This window comes from Phyllostomus discolor, chromosome 6, assembly GCF_004126475.2.
Source record: "Phyllostomus discolor isolate MPI-MPIP mPhyDis1 chromosome 6, mPhyDis1.pri.v3, whole genome shotgun sequence".
In the NCBI taxonomy this organism is placed as follows: Eukaryota; Metazoa; Chordata; class Mammalia; order Chiroptera; family Phyllostomidae; genus Phyllostomus; species Phyllostomus discolor.
Window position 1 is genome coordinate 158125469 of NC_040908.2, and position 19482 is coordinate 158144950.

The 19482-nt window shown below is 37.7% G+C and overlaps 2 protein-coding genes across 2 annotated transcripts; both read right to left on the minus strand.

Moving 5' to 3' along the window:
* Positions 1 to 6235: 6235 nt before the first annotated feature.
* Positions 6236 to 18753, minus strand: LOC114499047 (olfactory receptor 1052-like). The gene is made up of 2 exons (XM_028515005.2): positions 18741 to 18753; positions 6236 to 7420 (listed from the first exon to the last, which is right to left on the minus strand). The coding sequence occupies exon 2, from the start codon at positions 7399 to 7401 to the stop codon at positions 6463 to 6465; it is 939 nt and encodes a 312-aa protein (XP_028370806.1). The 5' UTR covers positions 7402 to 7420; positions 18741 to 18753; the 3' UTR covers positions 6236 to 6462.
* LOC114499048 (olfactory receptor 8U9-like) lies at positions 17448 to 18457 on the minus strand. The gene is given in 3 exon segments (XM_028515007.1): positions 17448 to 18224; positions 18226 to 18409; positions 18411 to 18457. Coding segments are annotated over 3 exon segments (1008 nt in total).
* Positions 18754 to 19482: the final 729 nt, after the last annotated feature.

Consider the following 19482-nt stretch of genomic DNA (forward strand, 5'->3'; position numbering starts at 1 on the left):
TGACCCAGGAGGTTGGCTGTCCCTCCCAGGAACCAGAATGGGCCTTATCTATCAGTAGTTTCTGAAACAATAGCTTTAACATATGTGTTACTTACTAGATTTATAACTATTTTCCTTAAACTAAAATTTTCCAACTCTTTAGTCCCCTATCATTTTCACTCAAAGGCATTTTGTAAGGGCATCTAGAAATTGAATGACTTCTGGTTTGTGTAAATAGTTAAGATTGCCCTTGCTTCTTGTGTGATCCTTCAAATTCATATCCTTGTCCCTGTTTGCTAAACAAGCCACTTCCAGTGACTTGATCATCAACAAAGCAGAACAGGGGCATGTGAAGTTGACAGATATCTTGATAAATATTGTTTGGTATGTTTATTTTTCAAAGAGTTTATCTGTATATCTTTAACATTTTCTTATTTTGACATCCACAAACACTTTTTGTTTGTGCATACATAATACAAAAAATGAATTGAAGGCAAATACTAGGCTGTCAGGGAATTTTTCTGCATTAGATGTACAAACATTCAATAACAGTGAACATGTTTGATATCTTTCTTTCAGGTGCTGTGCTAGAGCTTGGGTAAAGAAAGAGAAAGCACAGTCCTGAATCTCAGCGTGCTTGAAATCCCACCTTGATGACAATGATTAGGAAACAGAGTCATAGATTCCACAATGTCCTAAGGCACATGATGGTGTATGGACCAGTTTAGAGAGGGCTGGAGGAAACGACAGCCACTGAGGAAGCCAATGAATTGTGAATTGCAGCACAGGGATTGACTTATGAGGACAGTCCTCTTTGCTTTTTATACGTTAGCCACATTGGTGGCTAAGCTCTTAAATCCCAGAGAAATTACATGGTTTTGTCCAACTCAAGGCCTCTCTACTAGCTGATCCATCAGCCTAGAATGCTTCTCTAACTACTCGAAGCTCAGTTAATTCCCACTTATCTTTTTGTTCGCAGGTGATTGTGTTCATATGAGGAAGCACATTTATTCTTCCTTCTATTTCATCAATATGCTTTGGAGATATAGGGCCTAGTCTTTTTTCATTATGGAATAGTTATAGTTTATTATAAATAATTCAAATGATCATTTATCAAAATTTGTCAGTTCCAGTAGATGATAAGCTGCCTCAGTACAAAATGTGCAGGAGTTGCTGTGGAGTAAAATCACATAGAAGTGCAGCAGACACTTTGGAAATCTCAGTAAGTTTTAGAAAATTAAATAAATGTACAATTAAAAGATCAATGCAATAAAAATTTGGTAACTAGAAGTCAGCAGCATTTGTCCAAACAGAGGGTTCCACATATACATTTGAGACATAAAAGAGAGCATGGACTATTTAGAAGATGACATATTTTGCTGTAGCTGAAACATAGTATAAATAGTTACTGGTTGATACCAAATAAATCAAAAACAGTTCAACTTTTTGCAACATAGTATACGTACCATTGGGTACATATCCCAATACATAATTTTTCAATGGAGCCATTTTTGGTTTCTAAGTGATTCCAGGTCCTCTTTCACATCTTCAGCTTCTAGGCTATAAGTCCCAGGATTTAGCATCAGCATCACAGGGTGTAAAACAATGAGATTATTTTGTTTTGATCTATGAAGTGGGAACAACTTGGCCTGAAATACATGAAGATTCAGTTCCCTGGGAAATTACCACCACAGTTAAGTAGGAGGTGCAGGTGGAATAAGGTTTGAACCTCCAGTCAGCACAGTTGGTATTCATTAGTGCTAGGATATATAACAATTGGCACAAAACATCCTGATATGGTAATCAGTTAATGAAGCCCAAAACTGTGAATATCACCAAGTCATTCACCTTCAAATGTCATCAATATAGCAGAAGGGGAGGTGGGCCATCTCAGAAGATATCGTTAATCTCATTTGACCCACAAAAACATAAGGAGCATATTAACATTGTATTTATTGAAGTATCTATAATTCCCATCATATGCTCCCCAGCCACAAGCAGGGTACACAGTTCACTGGACATGGAGAATGTAAAGAGGAAGTGGTTGCTACTTGCCTTGTGTCCATCAAGGGCCATCACTGCCAGCTTTAGACACTCAGACTCTGCAAAGGTGCAGAAGATGAAGAATTTCAGAGAGCAGCCACAGAAGGGAATTGACATCTTGGCAAAGAAACCTTCAGCATTCTGTGTCCAGTTGCTGTTGTGTAGTGGAAGTCCCTGAAAGAGAGGTGGCCAAGGAAAAAACATATTGGTGTGTGCACCCAGAATGTGGCCAAAGAAAAAGGACATCACTCACATCTCAGAAATCCTCCCCACACCCATCACTAATTGATGTCCAGTATGCTAGATCAGTTTGTATGTTTTTGAGGTATACAGTAATCAAGTTATAAAATATTTTACACATCTTTGTCTGGCTTGTTTCACTCAACACTATGTTTGTAAAATTTCTCTATGCTGTTTTATGTGGAAGCAGTTCATTCATCTTTATTGCTGTGTAGTTTCCAATGTCCAAACTCATCATGCAGTAATTTGACAAAGCTAGATTATGGGTCAGCAAACTAGAGCCCATAACGTTTTATTGAAGCTGGGATGCACCATTTTTTTATATATTATCGATGTTTCCTTTTTTTTTGAAACAAAAGCAAATCTCAGTGGTTGTGGAAAAATTTTAGAGCCTGCAAATCTTAAAAGAAATGCACTACCTATCACTTCAAGGGGAAGTTTGTCAACTCCTGATTTAATGTGATGAGATAAACTGAGTTGTTTTCACTTTTATACTGTTGTAAATAATTCAATGTTGAATATTTTGTACATGTGTTGGAGTGAACATAGTTATTGGTTTCTCTTGAGTGTAATTCTAAGATTGTTATTTAGGTCAAAGACTATATATATGATTAACATGGATGAAGTGCTTCAAATGGGTTAGACAGTGTTCTCAGTTTTCACTTAGTTAATCATGTAAAAATCAATGACAGGTACTATATTCTCTCCATTTCACAGATAGTTAACTGAGGCATAGAAAAATTAAGTAACTCATTCAAGGTGCCACTCAGTATCTGGGCACAGAGCTGGCATTTGAGTCAAGGGAATCTGGCTTCTTCCATCACCAGTGATCTACCCTTGTCAATGGATAATCTACACATGATCACACACACATGTACACACACACACACACACACACACACACACTTTTCTGAGGTATTTACTATATCCTTTAAGACAACTAGCTATAACCCATTGCCAAATTAACTTTAAGCAGCAATTTAAGAATTTTAAATGTTTTCTTATATTTTGGGGTTATAAAGTGCATTGGATTAACTGAAAAGTGTGTGTTTGGTGAAATTCTTGTGAGAGAAGTTGTGTGTGTGCTGGTAAGGCTGTTGTGGGTTGCCAGTTAATGCTTGTGGTTAGGGGATTAGACACATCTTGGAAAGTTGTATCTCACCAGGAATCTACCTTCAGTCCTGTGGCTTTCTTAGTGTTGTCCTTTATGTATTTGTTTGTCAAACCATCAATCAACAGGTTCAGCACAAGGATGACCATGGTGTAGAAGGGAGATAAATTTACCAATACTGGGAGAAGACTCTGCTAATGGGTGGACACAGAAGTCAGGTGAGAGGCCCATAGAGAGAAAGTTTTCCTCCTACCAGTAATAAAACAGATTTAAGACTGAGAAAAGGGTGAACAAGTAGGAGATGATGATGTGATGAAACCATGTCCATTACTTGCCCTATGTGGAGACATGCCACTCAGTAAATGATGTATCTGTGCAGGTTAGCTTATCCAGGGGAGGGGATCACAGATTAAATGATTCACAACATTTTTTATCACAGTGCTTCAGAATAAATGCAAAGGATGTGTGAACCAAGGGACTCATGTTGCCTCCAATGTATGACAAGACAGTGGCTTTCTTGAGTAACTGTATTTCAAAGTAATCATTATGCCAAAGTGACATTTTGTGGGGTAGTATAACTTCTCTCCTTTAATTGTATAACATTGAATTACCCTGGTTCACAATTTTTGTATTTTACAAATATATGTATGTATGTATTTGAAATCTATCACTCTATCTATGTTGTCTACGTGGGTATAAATATGATTTTCTATATTCTCACAATCCTTAGCATATAGTTTGTATGAGTAATGATTCAGTAAATGTGTGTTTTAAATATTTTTCTCTTGTTGGGCTGGTGGATATTCAACAGAGTATAGAAATTAACAGCCATTAAAAGCTGAATCTGCTAATGTAGTTCATTTGCATGAGGATATTTTTAATAGTTCATTTTCATTGCATTTTTTCATTACCATTTATCACCCTTATACTCTCATCCACTTTTACCACCCTGCATGATGTTTTATAAAGTATATGTTCTTGGATAATGCTTTGAAAATACAATGTATTCTACTTTACTGTTGCTCATAATATATTTCCAGTGGAAACTCGAGCAGAGATAGATGAAACAGACAAATCTGAGGAATCATTAGAGATGAATGCTCTTTACTTAGAGTGTACATCAAATGTTGGTCTTTACAGATCCATCACTTTAGCATCCACACCCAGTTATGTACTTTCTGGAGAATGATGAAATATGTATTGCCAAGCCTCATACCCTGAGACTCGTTTTCTAGTGACATCTAACTACAGGTAAAATGTAATCAAGTACTTCATTTTGCATACATTTGTCTGTTTTATCATATCGTGTCACTGACACCATGCAGGTGCTTTGGATAATAGACATGGAATGCTCAGTCTTTCAGCTAAGAACACTCACATGTCATATAGGAGATGGTGATATAATACCAGAATGATATGAGTACAATGCTGAAAGGAGACAGATGTCTGTGACTTAAGAATGGGGCATTTAACAAGAGGTGAGAAGTGGGTTGTTTCATTCTTATGACTTTTGAACAACGTACTTTAAGCACATTTTATGTTAAAGGGAGGAGCGTGTGTGTATATAAAGAGAAAAGGACAAAAATGAGAAGCCTTGAGCAGCCTATTATTCTGTCCTCCACGAAGAAGAAGAGATAGCCTCCAGGTTTTTTTTATAAAGTGGCAACCTTAAAATTAAATAAATATTCTGAGAACCTGAGATAATGTAATGTTTTTTATAACAGCGTTAATAGTTATTCAGTAATAATGTAAATACAAAGTACAATCACCTTAAGTTATTAAAATAGATTTTATCACTATTAACATCAAACCACTAAGCAATAAGCACAATTCAATTGTATTTAGACTAAGGTTTCAGTTTATTTCACAGGTTGACACAGAACCAATTTAAGGCATTACAACTGGCAAAGTAATGTAAATATTGCTTGATTGTTTCTTTTTCTCCATCAAACATAATTTTTTGTTAATAACTCTTCAACTTAAACTATATCAATTGGGAACTTCATGTTTTCAAAAGAGTTAATTAGTATAATGCTATGAACATGTTGTAAAGGGAGATAAAGTAAAGTGCATAAAGCACACTTTCTACATTAAGGGGATAGTGGCTATTGGAGAAGGTCAAGGTCCTCAACACCCAAACATCATTCATACAGTTTCTGTAGAGTTGTCAAGAGCATGGATCTGTTCTCCAGAGTGAGGGCAAGAGGACAAATCCAGAGTCTGATGGGAAGGCTATGATGTGCCATATAAATCTAGAGCTGCTGATCCTGCTGACCCCTGGGGTAGAGTGATCAGAAATAGAGGATCTGAGAGGTTGTCTACATGACATACTGTGTGTCCCTGGTATTCAGCCTTGGGCAAAAAAGAAGTTCCGGTGAATTCTGTGTAAAGTGAACATGTTAGAATAAAACAAAACAAAGCTATTTCCTTTTTCATTCACAAAGGTTGCTTTTTACATGTGTGTTGCAGGGGAAACACCTTCATTCATTCAATCAATGTTTTTGAATGGCATCCTGAAAATGGGCATTGTAAATGACAAAGTAGAAATACCAGTGAACAAGACAGACAAGAGCCTTGATTTTATGGGACTCTGACCTAAAGGAGAAGAATTTCAACTTATTCTTATTCATTCATTTACTACTTATTACTTCTAAGTCTTATAATGAGAAATTTATAAGATGATACAAGTACAGAGGAAGAAGAAAATGAAAGCTAACTTAAACTATTAAAACTCCCTTCTGGTTCAGCAAGTTTATTAAAACCATTGCTTAAAAACCTGGAACTTTAAACATGGAGGAAGATGGTACTATGCCCATATCACTCTGGGATATATACACTCACGAAGAGAAGACAGGAGAGTAGTACACCAAGATCCTCTTTGCAAAACAGTAGAGTAAACCTATTTCTTCTTTCCTTTGGTTCAAAGAGATAAAGATTCATAATGACTATTCTTCACATTCAGATTAGGCACAAAGGTGGGTAAGGAAATATCCACAATTGTATTTGTGAGACTATAGAAAACTGTGCCAATGTCCATAAACTTTAGTTGTCAACATCTGCAAATAAAACCTTTGTGACTGAACACACTTTCACCCAGTACATAATTTAGTGCCAACTGCTTTTTTCAGGGCATCTTTCACATCCTTATTCCTCAAACTATAGATTAGTGGGTTTAACATGGGGATGACAACTGTGTAGAAAACAGAAGCCACTTTTTCAGTGTCCATGGTGTAACTAGAACCAGGTTGGAAATACATGAAAAATAGTGTCCCATAATATATGGCCACAGCAGTTAAGTGGGAGGTACAGGTAGAGAAGGCGTTGTGTCTGCCTGCAGCTGACTTCATGCGAAGGATGGTAGTTATGATGTAGCTGTAGGAGAGGAAGACAGTGATGAGACTGGACCCCACAATACAACTACAGGCAATGATCATTGCTATTTCACTGGTGGTTGTGTCTGAGGTGGAGAGGGCTAGTAAAGGAGGGAAGTCACAGAAAAAGTGATTGATGATATTGGAATTGCAAAATGACAATCTAGTTGTGCAATAGGTAAAGATGGTGATATCTATAAAACCTAGAGTGTAGGCAGTGGCTACCAGCCGGATGCAGACTCTCCTGGACATGATAACAGCATACAAAAGTGGATTACAAATGGCTACATAACGGTCATATGCCATGACAGACAGCAGGAGACAGTCCACAGCTGCAAAAATACCAAAAAAGAAAAACTGCGCCACACATAAGTTATATGCAATCTTCTTTTGCTGAGATAAGAAATCAGCCAGCATCTTGGGGGAGACAGAGGAGGAGTAGCAGACATCACAGAAAGACAGATTGCTCAGGAAATAATACATGGGCGTGTGGAGCCGGGGGTCCATGCTGATCAGCAGGATCATCCCTACATTGGCAATCACAGTGATGCCATAAACCAGCAGGAAGAGCACAAAGAGCCCCTGCTGCACATCCCGCCTGCCAGAGAGTCCTAAGAGTATGAAGTCTGTAAACACGGTGCAGTTCTCAATGGCCATCACTCAGGTCTGGAAATCCCTGTTTGTGGAGGAAGGAAATGCAAGTGAAGGGCAAATCATGAGAGTGTCTTAGCAGTTACACTACTGGTTCTTTCTATTTGTCAGTTAGAAAAAGAGCTCAACAATGCACATTCTACTCAGGTAAACTGACTGTCTGCAATATTTCTAATTTAATATAAATTGATAAATGATAATAGTGCAGCTCATATAGAATAGGTGGCACACTTTGAGACCAAGTAATTCATTTTATTTCCATACCTAGTGGTACTTTTTATCTTATAGATTAAGAAATTGATGTCCTCAGCATTGGCCAAGTTGTTCTTAGAATGATTTGATTCAGATAAACCATATCTAATTACAAAGTTGTTTCTGTTCTTGATGTAGTGTAAGTGTTGTAATAAACACATTACAGAATAAAATATTCTGTAATAAAAAAGCATAGTGAAGTGAGAGATGCAGATAACAAATATATATTTTTTTATTTTCCCTCACTACCCAATACAGTAAGGCATGCAGATCACTGGCTTGTTTCTTGATGTGTTGTGTCCCCACTTCCCCATTATCCCCTGGTCCTATCCAGCCTCAGTCAACAAGGGATAAAACGTCTGTGATCCAGGACTCCCAGAACAGCGGGGTTCGCTAGAGAAGTAGTTGGAGGGGTCACCATGGATGATTGGTTAGACTGTACACACTGGAACGTATAGGGCTTACCATGCACCCTCAGGCAGAACTGCTTGGGGGAGGTGTGTTGGGACCCCATAATAGGCATACTGGTAGCACAGGTGACCCAGATGCAAGTGTGGATTACTGTGTGAGACCCTCTACTCTAACCTGCTAAAAGCCACTTAATCTACCTACCAAAAGATCACATGTGCAAGACACAAGGTAATGTTCTCATGTGTCCATAGTCCCATAACCTCAGAATGATCTCTGTGAATTGGGCCTCATTCAATTTTTTAGAAATTGTAAAATGGCTCAACTGTGTTCTTGATTCCCTTCCTCTTGAGAATTCCTGAAATGTGCAATCCTTTGGTTAAAAAGACTTGGTATTTGGAAGGCCAATTAAATTCTATGTTCTGCTGTTATATTTCACACAAACCAAGCATATCATATATAATATAATACATGACCTCTTTTACTGTGTGGGAATATGAGAAAATGAGAAATGTAGAAAGGACAAAGAATTACATCTGAAAAAATGATGTGGTAATCTTTATGCAGGTTTCTAAAACACCTTGTCTGAACTTGTCCAAATATCTGTGCTTGTAGAGAGGTATTTTTTCAAAAAAAACTTCACTTCAAATGAAAAATACTTATAAAATATGTAAAAGTACAAGTAAGAGAGTAAAAACAAAAAATGTCCAATCACCTTTATAAATAATACATTTGATTCTTCCTTGCCATTTATGAATGTCTTTAAAATAATGAAATTGATAAAAGTAAGTAAAAGTTTGTATAATATTTCTTACCCTTCATTAGTTCTATAACATGCTGTAAGTTAAATACAGATAAAAAGCTAAAGAAATCTAAAACAGGAACGAGAAAACCACAGTTAAAACCTGTACCTGTTCCAGATCACAGATTTCTTTGTTGCCTGCATTCTGTCTGCCAGAGGGTTGAGCACTGCCCCCTCAGTGACCTGGCTTATATCACCCTGCTTTGCCTGGACCTGGGTGCTGGTCTCTCAGGACCAAGTGACAAGTATAATAAGATGTTTTATCATCTGTTATTCCCTACAGGCTTGATAATTGAGAAGGGTACAAGGGCCTTTTTAAAATGTTGCTTTTGTGCCTCCCTACCTTGTTGCCTAATATTGTACTTACTTACCAAAGTACAATTACTACACTGAGTGTTCTTTACTTCCAGCTCACCAAGTATTATAAATGTATGTTGTTTCCATCTCATAAATTACAAAAACAACCACTCAAATTACACACGAAGACACACATATACAAACACTCTCACATTAAACATTTTCACAAGATAAATATGTTTGTAAATACAGAAAAAATGGACTATAACCATAGAGCTTAGGGAAAACTAGATTTTGGTGTCTCTTATAGGATTTTTGACATTCAAACAAAAATTCCATCACAATAATTATAGCTTATATGCAAATAGTTATTCTGAATAATGTCAGTGCAGCCATTTTTACATTCATTCATTCATTCATTCATTCTTCTTTTGCTACTATCCTGTTAATGTATAGGGATGCTTTATACCATGAAATTTTGCTGTGAGGATAATTATACATTCATAATTTATCATAGCTATGTTCTTCTTTAAAATAAATTCTAAGAAATGAACTTTAAGAGCATATACATTTCACTGTAAATAAAGTCAATTTTTTCTTTTTTACCAGAGTGAGATGTTTTAGGTTGTTTAATAATCACCACATATTATCATATATGTTATGATACATATCCTGACTTGTTTCTAATAAACTCATTATATGATATAGTAATGGAAACCTAGAGGTAATAAGTGAACTAGAGTCTTTTAGAGATTGTGATTAAATTCATAAAAGTTGCTCAAAAGAAGTGTTTTTTTAATGTTTGATAAAATTCACCTGTGAAGACATCTGGTCCAGGATTTTTTATTTGTTGGGAGTTTTTTGGTTACTGTTTCAATTTCCCTAGTTGTATTCTTTCTATTAGGACACTCTGATTCTTCCTCATTCAGTGTTAGAATATTGTATGTTTCTAGGAATTTATGTATTTCCTCCTGATTGTCCAATTTCTTAGCATATAGTTGTTTGTACTGTTTTCCTACAACCATTTGTATTTTTTGGTATGGGGAAGAGGGATGTCTCGAGCTTGCAGAGTGGTGCAACCACGTAGAAAGTATGGAGTTAACTAAAAAAATTAAAATGAAACTGTTTTATGAGCAAGCAATTCCATTTCTGGGAGTGTATGCTTGTAATGGCACCAATGGCAATGAGCTTAACTACTATCTTTGTTCCTGGAAATAATATTAGAAGAGGCAACACCATGAAAGTCCTAGAGGAGAACATAGGCAGGAAAATATCAGATATTCCAAGCAGCAATATTTTCACCTACATCTCCCCTAGAGCAAGGGACATAAAGGAAAGAATAAACAAATGGGACCTCATCAAATAAGAAGCTTCTGTGCAGCTAAAGAAAACAGGAAAATGAAAAGGGAACCTACTACATGGGAAAATGTAATTGCAAATGATACCTTGGACAAAGGTTCAATCTCAAAATATATAAAGAAGTGACAGGACACCACTCCAGGAAGCAAAACAAGCCAATTAAAAAATGGGCAAAGGACATCAACAGAGAATTCCCCAAAGAGGCCATACAGAGATCCCAGAGACACAGGAAAGGATGCTAGCCTTTAGAGAGTTGCAAATTAAAATCACAATGAGATACCACTCCACACCCATCAAAATAGCCAACATAAACAATCAATAAACAACAAGTGCTGGTGATCTTATGAAGAAAATGAAACAACAGTGCTCTGTATGTGGGAATGCACACTGCTTTAGCCACTCTGGAAAACACTAGGGATTTCCTCAGAAAACTGAAAATGGAACTGCCTTTTCATCCAGCAATTCCATGCTGGGGTTATGCACTTAGGATTCTGAAACACTAATTAAAAGGAATCAATGCACCCCAATGTTCATAGCAGCACAATTTACAATAGCCAAGTGCTGGAAGCAACCTAAGTGCCTATCAGTAAATGAGAGGATCAAAAAATTATGGTACAATTACCCAATAGAATACTACACAGCAGAAAGAAAGAAGGACTCTTCAGAGCAGCATGGATGGATCTGGAGAGCATTATGCTAAGTGAAATAAGTTAGGAGTTCAAAGACAAATACCGTAAGATCTCACCCACAGGGGAACCTAATCACCCAAACAAACAAGCAAGCAAAATATAACCAGAGACATTGAAATAAAGAAGAAACTGTCAGTAACCAGAGGGAAGGGAGGAGTTAATGATGGAATGAAATACAGGAGGGGTCATCGATGAACATACATAAAGGACACATGGACAAAGTCAAAGGGTGGTAGGATGGAGAATGGGAGAAGGGGATGGGTGATGTAGGTGGCAATAGAGGGGGAAAATGGAGACAACTGTAGTTGAACATCAATAAAAAAAGGTGTTCATATTTGGAACAGGAAATATTTGCTTAAAAATACAGTAATAATTTATAAGTAAAGTGACATATTATCACAGAAATATTCCTTAAAAGTTGCTCAATTATTTTCCAAGAATTTACTGGGCTTTATTGTAGACACGGCAACACTGGAACTAAACACTTTACAACAATATATTTTTGAAGTTTCTTAGAATCTAATGGTGCAAACATAGATTTGCTTTTTGGATAACATTTTTGATATGTAAGGTACGTGACATTACTTAAATGATAAGTATATAGTTACATAAATTTAAAATAAATGCCCTTGTCAGTAAGAGAAAAACAACAAATAGAACACTACTAGAGTCAACGAAGCCTTCTACTTGAGGGTATCCTTTTTTAAAATATTTTATTGATTTGTTTTTAGAGAGAGGGGATGGGATGGAGCAAAGAGAGGGAGAAACATTTTGTGGGAGGGGAATAGCAGTTGGTTGCCTCCTGTACACGCCCTGACAGGAGACTGAACCTGCAACCCAGGCCTGTACCCTGACTGGGAATCAAACTGGTGACTTTTCATCTTGCATATGACACTCAACAAACTGAGCTACACTGGTCAGGGCACCAGAAATCCTCATAAGTCACTAGTCTCTTCATCCAAAGGAATAACTACATTTTTGGTTATTATCACAGTTGATTAATTTTGAACCAAGCACAAGCAGACACCTAAAGCATGTGCTGCTGTAGGCAGTTATACACTTGTTCACATTGTGCATTCAGTTGCAAAGATGGATCCCACTGGTGTAGAGCATTCTTTTGTACAACTATATTGTTATTTGTTGATCTACTTTAACCATCATGGGAGGCAGTGGAGTTGTTTTCTCTCTTGTTATTTCCAATAATTTCAGTGTGAACACTCTGGTAATGCCCTTTGGTAGACACAAACACCCATTTATCTTCTATATAAAATCAGGAGTTGAAAATGTATGTGGGTGTGTATATAAAATTTAGATTTAATAAATACCATCATACAGTTTTCTATTAAGCCTGTCAATCCACCTGGCCATAATACACAACCCTTGTGTGAGTGCCTTGTTGAACATAATCATCAATAACTAACAGGACCTTTTCCTTTAACTGTAGCCATTATTTGGAGTGTTTGATATTCCTGACAAATAACAAAGTTGAATATTCATTTTTACAAACTGTGTCTCACAGCAAAAAGTCAGAACTGAAGGCCTGTTAAGTAGACCAGTTTGATGGCAGTGAGACTCCTGCATCTGCAGCTTTCTGTCTGCTCTCACTGCAAGTTCCAGGTCAGGTCTGGCTGGCCTACAGCTGTAATGTATTCCATTGGTATGAGTGTATTCCCAGCCATCTGCCATTGCTCAATCATGCCCGGTGGGTACGTGCACTGATAGTCTCATGTTAATAAAATCCAGGATGCAGTGACTTGAATAAAGAATTAAGATTTTTCAGTTTCAGCCCCTCATTTGACAGAGTGGAACCTGAGGCCCAAAGAAAGTGGTTTGTTGAAGGCCACAGGTAGAGTGAGTTGGGAGGAAGCACTTGGACTGAATGTTGTTTTCACTGCCTCTGCAGCTCAGAGTGTGTTTCTACAGAAGATTTCAAGATCACTTGAGTGTGCTGCCTCTTCATATGGTGCCATGAGCTTATAGATATCATGAGAATTATATCTGTTTTGATTTAACAAATTTTCTAACCAGATTTTTACCACACAGAGCTATTTGCTTAGATTATTATACATAGACCCTTCATCCTTGGTAGTGCTTGTGTTTGGAGATATTAATGCCTGAACAGAAATAAAAAGAACTATAGTTAAGGATTTGACATGTGACACTGATTGACTGCACAGAATTATTGAAGAAGACTATACTCAGGAGCCATTGGTGGAAATAGAAACCTACAGATGGTGGGATGACAATGTGGTTGTCTTCTGGGGAATAACCCCTACTGAAGTTAGGACTGTACATTGAAAGAAAGTATATGAGGCATGCCTGGAAAAAGTCCAGTCATTGTAAATAAAAAGAGAACAGTTTGTGTAACATTCATGTAATTGTCAGCCAAGGAGAGGGGACTAAGATGCACCTGTGTGAACAATGACCACTTTTTGCACTGGTCAGAGGGGTAGTAGATGCCATTGAGCATGTGTGCTGTGTGCCACGCATTCAGAATGACTGAGTGACTAGAACAGAGAATATGCAACAAATGATATGTTAAACTGAACATTCCTTTGGAAACCATTGGGATGACTTAGAAGGCTGCAGCTCTGGGCAATGGTGATTTCAGCTTCATCACAACAATGTGCCCCCTAGTGCATCATGTCTCCTGCAGGGCTTTTTGACTAAACATCTGATCACCCAGGTGACTAAGACCGCACCAGCCCAGATTTGGCACCCTGAAATTTATGGACTTCCAGAAAACTAAAATCCTTTGAAATGGAAGAGATTTCAAAACCTCAAAGAGATTCGGGAAAATATGACAGGGCAGATGATGGCTATTGGGAGGACTTTGGGAGGCCCAAAGGTGTCTACTTTGAAGTGGACTGAGGTGCTTTGTCCTTGTTATTGTCCAATGTTTCTTATGTCTTGCATCTTTTTCAATAAATGTCTCTCTTTTTCATATTCCATGGCTGGATACATTCTGAACAGACCTTGTAGCCTCAGGGGAGTTTGAGTAGAAGGACAGAGGACAGAATAGTGAGGGAAGCCTTCTGATAGTGAAAATGTATATTGGGTTATAATGTAGATTACTCTACCCTTTATTGCAAGGGAAGCTATCTTTCCAAAAAGGGACATGTCTATGCAGATCAGTGGTGAAGTAGGGCTCTGGTCAAAGTGGGGTTTCAATAGAGAAGAATGGGATGATAAAATATGAGTGAGGAGAATCAAATTTGTTTTTTCTAAATACTGAGCAGAAAATGTCCAGAGTACAGGACTTCATTGTAACAGATAAATATTAGTTCCTTTGTAGCTAACTGTGCCATTATAGGCACAGTCCTTGGGATAGGGACAAACAGAATACCATGCAATGAGGAACTCTGGGATTAATGATCTGAACTCATTTCTTGGCAGTGTGAGGTCTGGGGTTAGACAAATAGAGTGGGTCCCGGCATTTTGCCGGCACATGGGAATGGTGTGGGCAGCATAGGTGGCCATGAGAAAACCTCTACTCAGCTCTAAAATGAGGGCAGGGTCAGGAAAGACAAGTTCTGAGGTGGATGGCAGAGAACCCCACACCCCCTGAAGCTAGGATGCACACAGGAATGTGACTGTGGGGTGAGCAGGCTCTACTGCAGATGAAGGTGGATCCTGGAGACTTCACTCCCTGACATGAGGCCAGCAAGGACACAGTCTCTTCCCTCTGCAGCAGGGCTTAGCTCCTGATAGGCAGATGGCTCTGTATGATATTAGAAACTCTCTTCAAGAATCACAAATGTCGGATTATATATATTTCTTTTAATAATGTATATATTAAGCCTGTGATAAAAAGATGAGGAATCTGAGACTTAAAACAATTAAGTGCTTTAAGCTTACACAGTTAATGCAGAAAGGATTTTTTTCTCCTTTTTTTCCTTTTTATTGAATTTACTGGGGACAGGAAAGGATTTGAACAGATTTGAATTCAGTGTGTCTCACTTCAAAGACCAGTTCTTCTCCTAACCTGTCTGCCATTTGATCATTCCCTTAAAATGAAAGTAAGACACAAACAGGAACAAAAATTCCACTTGCTGATGATATGTAACAGCTATTCTTTCAGTATCTTTAAAGAAAAATGTAACAGAAAATGGTATATTTTCCCCCTAAACATATATGTGAATCATGACGATCCAATGCAAATTTATACATCATGAAGAGATTTCATTTGTATAAACATGAATATGTGTAATATGTTTTTAATAAGGTAGTAGAGAGTGGAAGGGGTTAGGACAATGATTACAGTTTCTAATGTGTTAAATATTCTATGAACAACAACAAAATTATTTGATATTATAAAAGAATATAGGTAAGAGTAATATTATTGTTGTCTTAAAATTTTCAATCAGTAGTTGAAAGCAATTTTCTTGCTGAGAATTGCATGCTTTTAATGTACTGTTTAATTCTTATAAATGCTTCCATGCTTGGAAGCATGTGACATTCAGCACTTTTCATACACTGATAACACTAGGCACAGATAACACTAGGGATGAGTACCTAAAGAGAAAGTCTTCTATGACGCAGTACCCTGTCCTTTTGGACCCAGAAAAGAATGTCTCCTTGTTCCCTTCCTGACAACTACATAAAATAAAATAAGCACTCATTGGAATCTGAAACTGTATTCTGTTTATCATACCTGGTAATTGTCAGTTGACTGCCAGAAGACCAATACAAGCAATTAACTTAATTAAGCTATTAGAATAGCAATGACATACTCAGAAATGACCACTATTCAAGTTGTCTATAATATGCTTCCAGTTTATTTCACAGAAATATAGACAGCAAGTGTAAATCATTACAAATGGAATAAGACTATTTTCCTTATTTTTCCACTGAACACATATTTTTGTTTATAACTATGACTTTACAATTTAATCAGTATCAATTGGGCAATTCATTTTTTAAAATTTGTTTTAGCTAGCATGGAGCTATACACACATCAAAATGGAGTTTTCCTTTCCATTGACCTTGAGGAGGTCCTGGTGTTTTTAAGCCCAACTTCCATTCATACATTTCTGTACATTTATCAATAAGGTCATGTCTGTTCTCCACAGTGAAGGCAAGGAGGTGAATCCATAGGCTGATGTGAGTACTCTGAGGTGCAGTATGAATCTACAGCTCCTGATCCTTTGGATATTTGTTAATAAATTTGGGGCAGAACGATGAGGAATAGAGGATTCAGTAAGTTCTCTGTATGTGATCCCTGTCCCTGAAACTTATTCAGCCTAGGCTAAAAGACAAGGAGAACTGATGATCTTTGCCTAAGATGAACATTATAGCATAGAATAAAATAAAATGAAGGGAGCTCAGTATTTTTTTAAAAATTTACAAAGGCTCTTTATTGCTTCAGTTTGCAGGGGGCACTCATTCAGTGATTCAACAAAAAGCATCCTGGAAGAAGGGCATTGTCAGTAGGCAGGTAGAAATATTTGTGAACAAAAATGGAAAGGGTCATGAAGAAATGAAACTTTCAGTTCAGGGCAAAAGTTTTTTTAATTTTTATTTATTTACTGCTTATACTTGTAAGTGTTATGATACAATATTTATAGAGTGACACAATTACATAGGAATAAGAAAAACACACCTATTTTAACCCATGAACTCTCCCTGAATGGGCAAGTTTATTACACCCATTGTTTAAATAAATGGAACCTTGGGAGGGTGAGTGGAATTCACATGGATAAGGCAGTTGCTCAGACCATGATGTCTCACTGGGACTTACCAGTGAATAAAGAAGGCAGGGATAAAATCCTCTCTGAAGAAACAGTGAAGTTTACCTATTACTAGTCTCCCTTAGCTTGGGGAGAAGCTTAAGATCAATAATAACTGTTCCCTATGTTTAATTTAGAACAATGAAAAGTAAAGGAAAATATTTATCATTGGGCACTAGTGAGTCAATAATAATGTATATAGGCCCTGGCTGGCGTAGCTCAGTGGATTGAGCATAGGCTGCAAACCAAAGTGTCGCAGGTCCGATTCCCAGTCAGGGTACATGCCTGGGTTGCAAGCCATGACCCCCAGCAACCGCACATTGATGTTTCTCTCTCTCTCTGTCTCCCTCCCTCCCTTCCCTCTCTAAAATTAAATAAATAAAATTTTTTTAAAAATAATAATGTATATCAAATACATGAATCAATTAAGATCATTAATGACTGGTCCCTATGTTTAATTTAGGTACAATGATAACTAATAAAAAATACTTATCATCAGGCACTGGTGAACCCATACTAATGTATATGAAATACCTGAACTTTAGCTCTCAGGATCTTCAAATAAACACTTTGGATGAAAACATGGCTTTCAACAGAAGATAATTTAGTGCCAACTGCTTTTTTCAGGGCATCTTTCACATCCTTGTTCCTCAAACTGTAGATCAGTGGGTTTAACATGGGGATGACAACTGTGTAGAAAACAGAGGCCACTTTGTCTGTGTCCATGGAGTGACTTGAGCTGAGTTGGAAATACATGAAAAGGAGTGTTCCATAGAATATAGCTACTGCAGTTAAGTGGGAGCCACAGGTAGAGAAGGCTTTGTGTCTTCCCTTGGCTGATTTCATTCTAAGGATGGTATTTATGATGTAGCTGTTGGAGAGGAAGACAGTGACAATACTGAACCCCAGAACACAGCTACTGGAAGTGCACATCACTACCTCATTGATGGTTGTGTCTGAGGTGGACAGGGATAGTAAGAGTGAGAAGACACAGAAAAAGCGATTGATGATATTGGAATTGCAGAATGACAATTGAATTGTGCAATAAATGGGGATTGCAGAGTACACCAGACTTTGGATGTGCACAATGGCCACAAGCTGGGTACAGACTCTTCCAGAGATGGCTGTTGTATGAAGAAGTGGATTACAAATGGCTACATAACGGTCATATGCCATCACAGACAGCATGACACATTGCACATCTGCAAAGGTACCAAAAAAGAACATCTGAACAGCACATAAATTATATGCAATCTTCTTTTGCTTAGATAAGAAATGAGCCAGCATCTTGGGGGGAGACAGAGGAGGAGTAGCAGACATCACTGAATGACAGATTGCTCAGGAAATTGTACATGGGTATGTGGAGTCTTGGGTCCATGCTGATCAGCAGAATCATCCCTGGGTTTGCAATCACAGTGATGCCATAAACCAGCAGAAAGAGCACAAAAAGCCCCTGCTGCACATCCCGCCTGCCAGAGTCCTAAGAGTATGAATTCTCTAAACATGCTGCAGTTCTCAATGGCCATCACTGAGGTCTGGAAATCCCTGGTTGTGGAGGAAGGAAATGGATGTGCAGTGTTAACATCATCTATCTTGTTAGTTAAATTGCTGACTTTTTATAATTTTCTGTAATTAGAAAAAAGCCATAAAGAATGGTAGAACTCCATGAGGAAATCTGAGTCTTTGGAAATACATGCTATTTAATGCAAATCAATAAATGTTAGTGAAAATACCTCTTACCTTTACATTAGCATTCTACCAAGTTTGTGGCACAGTTTTTACAGTAGATCATGCTATTTCCATACCAACCTATGTAGTATTTGTGATAGTTTTTGTTACTCCTTTGTTAGAGATAAACAAATTGACATTTTCATAGCTCAGGCAATAGTTCTGAATTAATTGGTTCAGTAACCCACATCTCATGGCAAGATTGTTGCTGTTTTTCAGTACTGCAGAGGCTGTATTATATCCTGTAATTGAGAAACATAGTTGAGAGGTGCAAAAAATGAACATGATGTTTTTTTTCCTTCATTGACACAATTGTGGATAGGCAGAGATATGGTGGGTTTCTGCATATAACATTCCCCTGTTCTCTAATTGCCTGTTAACCTTCCTGTCCTTTCCAGTATCAATAGACAGGGATACAGATAGCCTGTGATCTAGTACCCACTGTAACAGGAGGGTGGTGGTTGCTGGAGAAGAGGCTGGAGGGTCCCCATGAGTGAGAGTTAGAGTGGAATAGGTCTGGGCTAACTGTGCTCCCTCTGACAGTGGGTGTTGTTCAGCAGAGCTTCTGCAGAATGTTTGGGACCTGACTCCAGGCATGCTTGTCTCAAGGGTGTCAGAGAGGTAAGAAAGAGTTGATGTATTTCTATGTGAGTCACTTTCCTCTAATCAACTAGAATCCACATGATGTATTCACCAACAGAACAGATGTGTCAGTAGCAGGATAAAGGTCCTCAACTGTCCAAAGTCCAGTGAATTCAGAGGAAATCATGTTGAACTCTGCCCCCATTTCCCCCCAAATCAAAATACTGCCTATTGTTGTCTT